At 46.6% G+C, this 12,014-nt stretch overlaps 1 protein-coding gene across 1 annotated transcript; it reads right to left on the bottom strand.

The window, feature by feature from the left end:
• Nucleotides 1–7,071: 7,071 nt before the first annotated feature.
• LOC119104579 (S-adenosylmethionine synthase) lies at nucleotides 7,072–11,777 on the bottom strand (the record flags this gene model as incomplete). The annotated part of the gene is given in 6 exon segments (XM_037228307.1): nucleotides 7,072–7,817; nucleotides 8,262–8,395; nucleotides 9,819–9,921; nucleotides 10,325–10,497; nucleotides 11,014–11,139; nucleotides 11,634–11,777. Coding segments are annotated over 6 exon segments (783 nt in total), but the record flags the coding sequence as incomplete, so codon positions are not given.
• Between the last annotated feature and the right edge of the window lie 237 nt (nucleotides 11,778–12,014).

Below are 12,014 nucleotides of genomic sequence, written 5' to 3'. Positions count from 1 at the left end.
ATTTGGCACGGGCTGTATGCAAGCATTATACAGGCAAACGCCAATATCTCAATTTGCTGGGTATTTTAGATGATGGAAGTGGCAAAATAAGACAGCTGAAGATGAAACTAAAAACGTAGATGACAGGAATCAAGATGCGGAAGAAAAACATGATAACAACCTCTAAAGTCTACTTGAACGAGATGGCCGCCTTTGCAATGCTATACAATTGGTGAAACCAACAAAACTTCCATCGAGGTCCAGATTGCATGGGATGTGAGCAAAAGTCACGACGTTCACCATAGACCAAAACATGTTCATGAAACGGAAAGACGAGTAACTCGATAAACCGGACAACTTTCTATTGGAGTTCTTTTCAGTAGTTATTTTCAGACTTCTTTTCAGGTTACGAACGTCGGTGGATCAGATTTCACCCCAACCAAAATCAAAATCATGCAGACTTGTAACGACAAAGGTTCGTGTCACTGTGGTGCTAGTGAGAACGCAAGTGAGTGACTTCAATTGGTCGCGATCAGCAAAACATGGACAAAAAATACCTCTTCTGAAATCAAAACAAAAATTCTGAGCAGTCATTCCAATAAAGTCATGCTTATGACATTCACTGATGAGCTCAGAATCATGCGGACCTGTAACGACAAAGGTTCATGTCACTGTGGTGCTGGTGAGAACGCAAGTGAGTCATTTCAAATGGTCGCGATCAGCAAAATACGGACAAAAAATGTCGCTTCTGGAATCAAAACAAAAAATCCTGAGCAATCATCCCAATAAAGGTAGGCCTATGGTATTCGCTGCTGAGCAAAAGCTGCGGTTGGACGTTGGGGGGGGGGGGGGGGTGTAGGGTACGTCATCGTATCAACGGCGAAGCATCCGGCTCTCACAGCTTGGAATCTCACCCAGTTCTTTGGATGGCCTTCAGTACTGACCTGGGAATTTATGACATGACTGCACACAAATACGTTGGGCGAGCGACATTAGGAGCCTGCCACAAAGGAGAAAGGAAACGGAGATCCCTCTGTCTGATAAGAGGCTTAGCCAAACACGGAACGGCCGCGGTCAGTTCAGAGCGCTTCTCACACGAACACGGGCCAATTTAAACCATGTAGAGTGGTCTCTCGTTGCAGCCTGTAAGAAGATTGCCGAAAACCACAGGAAAAGACGAGAACTCTTAGCAGGATTTAGGCTAGATTTTAAAAAGTGATCCACTTGATACTTAACAACAAGCACACGGAAGTATGATCAAAAGGAAGTCCGCTGGGTGAACGCAACCCAGGCATTTCGACGCCAAATGTTGACGGAACGGGTGATCTCGGAAGACGGACTACACGGCCAGAAAAAGCACCGTCCAAAAGGCTACATGGTTTGGGCTGTCTTCCACGGTTGGCAGTGCACTGAAAGAACGCAACAATGTTTCATGCCTACCAACACTACGCAAGTTGTTCAGTGTATTCGCAAGAAGCGTCATTCAGGTAAATAAGACGGTAGTAATAGCCTTATTCCTCGGAGAAAAACCAGGAGAATGGAGACATAATTGGTCGACATTTCGGCCACATGTCAGTATCCAAACAATAACAGAAATGAATTCACCCCGAGACAGTAGCGGAAGTGAATTCAGGCCTACGCGTGAAAAGGCCTATCAACACTGAGTAAGTTGTTCAGTGAATTTGCGAGAAACCTTATTCACGTAGATAAGACAGCAGCAATAGCCTTGTTCCTCGGAGAAAACCCAGAAGAATGCATATATAGTTAGGTTAAGATTTTGACAACATGCCTTCATCGAAACAATAGAAAAGTGAATGCACCTCGAAACAATAGCAGAAGCCTTAGTGAATGCACTTCTGCTATTGTTTCGATAAAGGCATGCTGCCGAAATATTAGTTAGCCTATTTCTCCATTCTCCTGGTTTTTACCCGAAGAATAAGGCTATCACTACTGCGTTACCTACCAACACCACCCGGAGGCCGACCACAACACTCAGGATAATATGCAAAAAAATGGTCATGAATGCAGAAAAGGCTTTCGACGACGGAGGAGAAGCAACTAGCCGAAATCTAGTTGCAGCTCAAACGAATAAACAATAATCGCCTCCATGGAGCAATAGAAAATCAGTGCAATCTGGAGAAATCTGGTCACCAAAATATGTCCAATCGTGACCAGTCGAAGTGCCAGCTGACGGCCACCTGTCCGCCACGGACAACAGCGCTTGGCCAGAATTCGTGTCCGGCTGCCATGTTTGATTTGGCAGCGCTGCCGCATTTGGAAGCGCGGCCTCGCCGCAATATTGTACAATACTAGAATTTGATGGCTTAAACTTGATGCAGATCATTGTTGTAGCCTCAATGCCTATTGGTTGCCTTAGACTCAGAGTTCTGAAGCTCGGACAGACGCGATAGTTGCAAATATTTCGCCTTGCAGAGCTCATGCTCGGGCTCAAACTCGCGAACTTGTGAAAACACTACTGCCGGTTAGAGCTGGCACATTTTGAAATTTGGAATACCCCGCCAAAATTTGGAACACTCCGCCAAAATTTGGAACGCCCCGTACCAAAATTTGAAAGCCCGCAGCCGCTCCGTCAGGTAGGTTTCCTCCAAATGCCCTGACGTGTTCGCCAACCTTATTTTACATTCCAGGTACACATGCTGTACTTTATACTTTGATTAAAATCAAAACAAGAAACTATAAGAAAGCTGCAAACACTTTCGCCTCTTCATTTGTATTTTCATCATTTGTACATTCATCATCATTTCATCACCATTTCATCAAAATGTGCCATTTTCATTTTCATCTAGCATCAAGAAACCTTATTTTCCGTCCCAGGTACATATATTTAACCTTAGACGCCAAGTAAGGGTCATAACAAGAGTATATACATCTCCAAACATGTTTTCCTTGACGTGTTTTTTTGTTTTTTAGGCCAACACTGAGTGAAGTTGTTGCATAAGAGTTATTTTAAAATCTGAAACTGTGGCTCATTTTGAAGAGACTGCCGAAGAGCAAACACGTGCAATTCCCTTGGTCTCAGGTACAAACTCCTCTTTCTCCAAGACAAAGTCAGTTTGGTCCTTGAAACAAAGTTGGCGCATACACTGCAAAATGGATAGCCTCACACACAGAAGCGTGGCATGGAAAGAGTATCAAAAACAACATTGGCCGTAGCCAATAGGCACTACAGCAACAGCTTTTCCAGTTGCACAGACATCAGTAAGTACCTGAATGATGGCCGATGACCAGGGGTGTTTCTTAACATACTTTCGAAGGGCCTTACCCCCCCTCCCCCGAAGTGCTGACCCGAACCTCCCTCCCCCGAAGTGCTGACCCTGAACCTCCCTCCCCCGAAGTGCTGACTCGAACCTCCCTCCCCGAAGTGCTGACCCGAACCTCCCTCCCCATGGATCGAGGTAAAAGAGGAATACGGGAAGAATGAAATGCAGAAAATGAAAAATGAAGTGAAAAGAATTGATGTGACAATACATGAATCGGGAAAAAGTGCAATATTCTTCAGCCTTTAAGTCAAGGCGGTTGGTCAAATTCACCTGATTGCACAGATAGGCATCTATAAATGAAAGATTCACACATACAGGTAATATGTTTGCTTCACTTTTCAACGACGTTTTCCCGAACTGGACGCATTGTCCAACATGTGTGCGCGCAGGATTTCGCAGTTGGGTGGGGAACTTCAGGGCTTTCATCCCCCATATCACAGAATTTTACAGCTAGAAAACGAAAACAAGTTGAGCAGCCGCAGGCTGATTTGCACACACAAAAAATGCAGCACTTGAGATCGAGATTGCAAATACAACGGGCCAAAATCCGGACAGAACTTAGTTTTTGGGGGCGGTTTAAGTCAAGCTTACCGGATGAGCTCCTGCGCTTCACCATTTCACAAAATGACCCCCTGCTATCGACGTTTGCTGCATCCAGTAGCGAGGCCTAGAGTTTAACTGCAAAAATGTTCTGTTAGTGCTAACTTCAAGCTCCAAATACACTCAGCGTGGGTGTACGTAAAATGTCCGCGCCGATATATTCATGCCACATGGCACGCAGACAATCGACGCAGAAAGTGAATCTGGTATTTCGTGAAAGACGATTGTACCATAAATGGCCCCGTGACTTGCTTGTGGACAGATGGTCCATTCAGCGTTACTAGCAAATACGAGCTCGTCCGTACGCTACGTAAATATCATCCTTAGATACGCATCTGAGGTCCTTGAACAGATGACGATATATACCAATATTTGCCGACCTCCGAGCGACGATTTTTGCATTGGTATTTGGTGTTTCCTGTGGCCTTCCTCCTGGCTAAATACCAAATCAGTGTATGTATACAACAGAAAGCATTTCCGTAAAAAGTTACATGATTTACAGATAACGCCCCAGCTGGAGACCATTCGATTGGTATGCCGCAATATATTTCACACGCATTTTTAGAATTTCAACGCAGGGTCATGCTTTCAATACAGCCTAGGCATTGGTTGGTATTTGCTGTATGAATATGTCCTGTATAGTTGCATCAGTCAAATGTGCCTACAAACCATTGGGTGTTTTCATGCGACCTGTGTTCTCTGTGACTTGTGATCTATTTGGTAAATGGTGTGCAAAATCCAGGAGTGTAGTTCTGCAAAATATGCTTGGATGGCCCGAGCAGGAAGAAATGGTTTAACTTATTTTGTTGTTGGGGTTGCAGCTGGAAGGCATAAACTGAATAGGAAACTATACCCATGGCGAGTCCACCACAAATTTGGGACTCTTCCAGATTGGTTCCTGCCCCTGTATCGAGATTTTTTCCTCTCAGAAGGTATAGTTAAGTGATTGTACCTGACTAGGATGGACAGCTAATAAATTGTGGCAGTCTTCCTCAGGAGGTACAGCAAGTGACGTATTATCCATTCGTGAAATGACAAGCATTGCATAACAGGAAAACTTTGTGATGAAATATAAGTCCTTTTTAATAAGTTTTGCTCAAATGAATAACTTCTTTTTCCATCAATATGTGTTACTCATGTAATTGCTAGTTAATGAGATACACATAAATGGTTAAGAAAACACAAATGGGACAATTTTATATATAGAATATTCCCCAATACCCGCGCTGTAGCCAGTAATACCTGCTAAAGCCCCTGCGGGCTGCTAAGCCCATGCGTTGCGGGCTTGCGGACTCACAAAGGAGCAGCTCTTACGCCGGCGCAATGTGTTTGTGGCCGTTTTTGTAGTGGAAATGGGGCGAGGGGCGCAAACAAGCACGACATATGCAAGGAACTTTGTTTGGTTCTGTGTGAGTATGTGTCGCTGCGCGGTTTATTTTTCTATTACTTCAGCTAGCAGTTATGGCAAGCAAAAGACAAAAGTAATTGAAACCAAGAAAACGTGCTGTGCAATTTCAGGTGTTGTGCTTAACAGCAATTTTTCGAACCGATGAGCATACCATGTGTTCTGCGACATGGGGCTTGGTTGTTTGGCCTTCCCAGGCCTCTGTTCTGGAAACTAGACCTGGCAGAAACAAGCGACCATTCGCAGACCCTCCGCACGGAATGTCTGCCAATCCTGCCGTCATCCATCAACGAGTCTTCAAATCACACCACGTGATCGTAGCGTGAAGCCACAGAACTTTGACCGCGTGGCCATCACAATCAGCATGATGATCATCATTATCATGTATTCATCGGGAATCGTGCTATACAGATGGTTTGGCGTTTCATTCGAGGCCGTAGTCTGCACGTTGCGCGATCAAAACAGCAAAATCGAGGTTACATCAGACAAACTTCGGCATGAACGTTGCATGGTTCTGGGACGCTACAACAGCAGCCTGTTCCAGGACGAGGTCTCACGCCGTGGAAACGCCTTGCACGACATGGACAGTAAAAAGACAGCTCCAGCGAGGCGGCCATCGCCGACTGGGCGCATCAGGCAAACAAAGCTATTACTCTTTCGTATTAACAGCTCCAACTTCATGCCCCTCTCACTGTCTGGAGATGATGGGAGTTACCTCGACCGTATCCCACCACTGAGTAGGACATCCAAATCAGTCAAACAATGGATTTCCATCCTGTTTGGTCTATATTGTTATCAGATTTGTTACCAATTCACACCTGCACACACAAACTTATCGCAGGCGATGTCCTTCCCCTCATCTCGTACTGCCTACAATCTGGAACGTGTCCTCTATTTGCTCTCTCAGCCGAGCGCAAAAGTTGAACACCACGGCCTGAGTGTTCTCGTGGGCGCGGGACCGGGATCACGTTTCACTGGTCTCGGAGTCGCTGGGCAAGCGCGGCAGTAGCGGCCTTGATAGAAGGCACTACCGTGACCGAATTGGCCCTTTCAGGGCCCTAGAGGGCCTCTGCGTCCCGGGGGCGGTCCGGCCGTTGCCCACTCCTCGCATCACTGTTGCGCGCCACGAGGTCTGGCCGCTGTGGGGTTGCCCGTTGTCCGGCCCAAACATCCGTGAAGACTGTGTGAAAGGCCGTCGGATTGGCGCAGGGTGTTGGTGTACTGTTCGGCCTCGTCTTGGAACCACCTGCTATATACATTATATTTTTCATCATTTCCCACAATCAGGGGAAATGCAGAAGTGTCGACACCGGTTCACATCAAGATACTCATAGAAACTGTTGATCGTTGTTACCGCCGTTACTAAAAGACTTTGTCATCAAAATGAACTTTGCTGATGTCTGGTGTCACTCTGTGCTTGGTCGTTTATTTCCGTCATTGGCGGTGCGGTTATTTCGAAAAATAGAGCTGATATTGTCGTAATGTGATGACGCGTCGCACTTCCAAGCTCACCCTAGCCCGCATTTTGCTTTCTAAGTTCGTAACTCATCAGAACAAGAGTCGTGCTTCTAATGCAAGGTTAGGCCAGAAATGTGCGAACCGCCAAGGCTAGAGGGCAGATCTTTTTCCTTCTTTTTCATCTGAGATATGTCTTTGCTTCAAATACGTTCTTTTGATGCTTAAAAAATACATAAGTTGTCTGCGGGAAGTAAAGCAGCGTAGCCTAAATTGGTGGCATTACCCTATGTGTGCAGTCTGTTACTTCTGTCGTTGCATTATTGCATATATAAAGCACTTGTGGTTGCAGGCATTCCTTTGTATTGAACCATCCCGACTACACAATACAGTAATGGCCCACACCAAAATAGTCAATGACTCACACCAAGACCCCAATCAGAATTTGACGCACGCGATGAAAATAAGACAGCATTATAGTGGCTATAGGCTAACTAGTGTAAACGCACAAGCAACATCCTTTCTCTCACAATTCACATCGAAAAATAAAAGATGTCATTGTCCGTCATTTCCACTAAAAACCACTAAAAGGTAAGCTGGGCCCATGTACACGGACAAGAACACAGATCTAACAAAACAGTTAATGTCAAACGCAGATATTTGACAGTGAAAACACACAAGGCACGCGGCGTCATGTCTGACCTTGGAGCAAAACAGTCAGGGAGTCTCATTTAAGGCTGACAGCGGTACATTTCCTTGCTAGCTGTACCGTATGCATGCATACAATGATGTCATTACAATACCATTATTGCCAGTAACGCCACCAAATGACGTCAATGTGACCGAATGGTTGAACATCATCATGCAACGGAATGAGCGAATTCCAGCGCCCGTGATTGGCTTCGGCATCATTTTCGCTTTTACGTCCCTGCGGGGACACACAATATAACAAGATCACGGCATTGTCGACAGGTGCTGCCATCTATGGTTGACATCAGAAGATGAGCTCCTTGGGCTGCTCCCAGGGGAAGTCGCTGCGACCGAAGTGGCCATAGCTGGCAGTGCGCTGGTAGATGGGCTGTCGAAGTTGCAGCTCCCTGGATAAAAACCGGTTTTGTGTCAGGGTCTGGCCATGGAGATCCAAACAAACCTTGGCACCATGTCTGCATACATAAACACTGAAGACACTTAATTTCCATGACGGTTGGATTTACGCAATGATCTTCTGGCATAGAGCGCGGAGTACTAACGAACCTTGCGTGCGATTTTATCACAGACAGCCACCTCGTCCAAATGGTGGTTCCCCTCTTTGTTCTTTTCAAATTCCTATTTAAAACTTGCATGATCGGAACAACGCCAGCGTGGTACTTTCACAGCCAATTGCCTTCTCTGCTCTTTCTACCAAAAGGGCCTTTCAAATCATTAACAAACGGAAGCAGTGAACCCTTCATTTCTTCCTCGTTCAAATAGCTCCCCATTGTATCCAGTCCTCAGAAAACCGCTATTCAAATCCTCGCGATCGGAAGACGTCCCTCACTCACTTGACGATCTTGCCGGGCCGAAGGTCAAAGTTCTTCTTAACAATGTCGAGCAGCTGCCGCTGACTGTACTTGCTGGTGCCGTAGTGGAAGACGGTGATGGAGATGGGCTCAGCCACGCCGATAGCGTAGGACACCTATAAAATGTAAACCAAGTGTTCATAGGTTGTGACAGAGATTTTTCGTGTGAGTGCTAACGGATGAGGATACGCGGACGGTGTAAAGGTATGAATGCGATGAAGAGCAAAGCTCAGTGTGGGAAGTTTCTTGTTGAAGAGGTAATGCTCAAAAAGTTTAATACCGCGGGAACGGCTTTGCTCGAAGGAACGCACGTTCACGAAGGAACACGAGCCATGGCCGAATGGAACATCGGGTTTTTTTTAGATAAACTTTGAACTATTGTGAGCACTTGCGGAATTTGTACATTTGTGCACATCCAGTGATAATCTGGATGCATAATAGGATGATTATGAAAGGTCTTAATAACAAGAAGATAAAAAGTAATACATAAATATTTAGCAAAGGTATATATGTATGTATAATATGTATATATATATATATATATATATATATATATATATATATATATATATATATATATAACAAAGGTAATAAGTAAAAGGCCTTTCACATCGTACGTCATGAGTAATTGGCACTTGACAGCCCTTTTGTAATGTCATTTCGCTGTATTTTGCTTTCTGACGCTCGGTAACGTATGGCTTTTCGTCGAGGATGGATTCTAGGACTTGGTGTGTTTAGGACGATATTGGTGTGTTTTAGCTCATCATATCACGTCATACTGCGATTTTGCAAAACATACGTAGGCTAGTTCCTGCGAGTCTAAGGTATGCCAGCTGCGACGAGAAGAGATTTCGTCATGGGAATAGCATTCCATCGTTATGACTTACTTGCTTCAACGGAACTCCGGGCCTTACTTAAGCCACACACTGGCAATCATGTTCCATTGCTATGCCGGCATAATTTATACCCGTTGTTCACTGCACTCTCCTAACCTGACATGACTTCAAACTGTCTCTGCGTCCCAAAATGCTAGTTTTACAGTCGCAGTGCGCTACATGAGGTCATGCCAGGTCACTGACCTGATTTCACCTCTCAGAAGTCAGAGGTCAACAGACCGCCTAATCAAGCCTGGTGACTGAAACTCGCCCTTAATCCATGGCAAACTGCCGAATTTGTGGATGGCATACGTATGGCAAACTGCCCGACAGACGGCCGACACCGCTTGCGAGCCCCCGAGAATGACTTATGCCACAGTGACCAAATATGGTGCGAGTGATCTACTGGTCTTAAAACGCACAGGGTGAAATTCCATTCACATTCACGCCGAAGGAACGCGCTATTGCTCGCCATGCTCTCGCCAAGTCGAAAACACTCGAAGGGTTCACTTGAACTTCTGCGGTTGGGCAAGGGGTATGCTTATCCCGTGCCTTACTGCGGATATAGAATTACGCGGCATATATCTGTATACGGGAGACACACTGGAAACTGCAGCGATAGCAGAAAATTAGTAGGATCAGGTAAATTGTAGCAGGCTCTGACCTGGACGAGACAGCGCTTGCAGAGCCCAGCCTTGACCAGACTCTTGGCCACCCAGCGAGCGGCGTAGGCGGCCGACCGGTCCACCTTCGTGTAGTCCTTGCCGCTGTGGAGCGACCAGACACGTGAGGCAGGGCGGATGCCGACCATCGGTAATGTCTTAGATTTATTATTTATGCCGCTCATAAGGTTGTTCTCATCATGATACTTTACGACACGGTAAAACACGACACTTTACGACACGGTAAAACACGACACTTTACGACACGGTTGTTTACACGGTACGGTAGACAACTTGGACATTGTTACCATGGCGGGGGTAGATAAAGGCACAGCAGGCAGCGAGCATAACTGGAGTAAGATTACGGCCTGAGCTGTAAAATGTACTTGGAACCCTACAAATCAAACCTGTCCAACAAATGTGTGCCTTGGGCTGTGTTAGCGCGCCTCTGCCCGCCCCCCTCCCCCCATGCGCCTCTGCACCCATATGCACCCCTAACGACACTGACCTGAACGCGCCGCCACCATGGGCTCCCCAACCGCCGTAGGTATCGACGATGATCTTGCGGCCGGTGAGGCCGGCGTCGCCCTGCGGACCTCCGATGACAAACTCGCCGCAGGGGTTCACGTGGTAGATGGTGTGCGGGGACAGGTACTTGGCAGGGATCACCTCCGGCACCACCTGCCGGAGATCACGACAGCCACGTTTGGATAACGATGGGGACCACGAGAAGACTTGCGGGAGTGAAAACACGCACGGCTTTGGGGAACGTCCGCGCGGCATGAAAACATGATAAAAGTACAACTTTTTCACGGGTGTATTCAATTAAAAAGGAACGGCTCTCATTATCTCACAGGTCACGCTATCTGGAATTGTATGTTTTTTCAGCACAGGACATAGCCCTGATGCAGTTGACGCTCAATCATAGATAGTCTTGCAATTGAGATAGCCATGTGAAGCGATGCTACCCGTCTTTCAGCGCTGCGATGTGACGAATATTTGTCTGTGTTGGTGTACGTTAAGCACAAACCACTAAAATAAAAAGATTATAAATAGGCTACGGAGGGAAGCTACACGACATCACGTTCACGTTGCATGGGCAGGGTTTTAAGCTTCCTAACTTTACTGAACTTGACTTATATTTGTCTGCGGCAACGGCACATGCGCGGCTGCATTAATGGTTTCATAAGTTTTTACCTTCGACATGATCTCCCGCCGGAGATCCTCTATGCAGATCTCCGGGGCGTGCTGGATCGAGACAACGACGCTGTGGACGTTCAGCGGCACCATGGCACCGTTGTCGTTGGCGTATTCAATTGTCACCTGGCGGCGAAACGAAAAACTGTATTTTGCAGGCCTCCGGCAGATGACAGTGCGTTATCAAACGACCGACTCACACGAATACATGCGCACACAAAATAAGCACTCTGGACCACTAATACGGGCCAGTGATTCCGGTTACCACATCAGTAATTCAGGAAACTTGAAAAGTTCTAAAACTGGTCCTGAAATGAGTCTGTCATGAGTAAGCAGCACGTTCCTTACGAGGCGCACTAAATACTCAGCTCACCGATCATTTCTTCGAAAGATTCGAGTATTTCTCCAAATATGAAAAGAGCGTGACAAGCTACTCACATTACTAACATACTCAGAGTGGTATTCAGCAAGTGCACCTCCCAACCATAAGACGGTGGACATTTACATTTAACTACAAACATTAGCAGTTGTAGACAGCACCACGGGGTCATCCTCAGTCGGCCACTGAGTTCACATGTGCGAACCGGACTCAGAATCTCTTCCCATCTCTCCGCACCTACCTGGGTCTTCGAGTCGGGCCGGGCCCACCACAGCGAGCCCTCCTTCCGCATCTCCGAGATGCGGCGATTGAGGTTATGTGCGAGCACCACGGTCAGGGGCATGCACTCCTCCGTCTCATCGGTGGCGTAGCCGAACATCAAACCCTGTGACACGCACAGGCGGCAAGGTCAGCTAGGAGCAGATAGTGCTTACGAAGTACTATCCGGTGTAATTTCCTCCGCGTGGCGTTTTTGATCGCGCGTTGAACGAGAGGAGGCTGCGTGAGAAACAGCAGACGAAGATGAGACAAACGTGACGTGGTTGGAAATGGCACGAGAGTGATTAAGATTGCGCTTTATGTGACGTGAATATGCCATGATGCAAGTGGAGACGCCATGAAC

This window comes from Pollicipes pollicipes, unplaced genomic scaffold (genome assembly GCF_011947565.3).
Source record: "Pollicipes pollicipes isolate AB1234 unplaced genomic scaffold, Ppol_2.1 Scaffold_6052;HRSCAF=7182_pilon_pilon_pilon, whole genome shotgun sequence".
NCBI lineage: Eukaryota > Metazoa > Arthropoda > Thecostraca > Pollicipedomorpha > Pollicipedidae > Pollicipes > Pollicipes pollicipes.
Note: the sequence above shows the minus strand (reverse complement) of the source record. Positions and strands in the feature narration are given on the sequence as shown.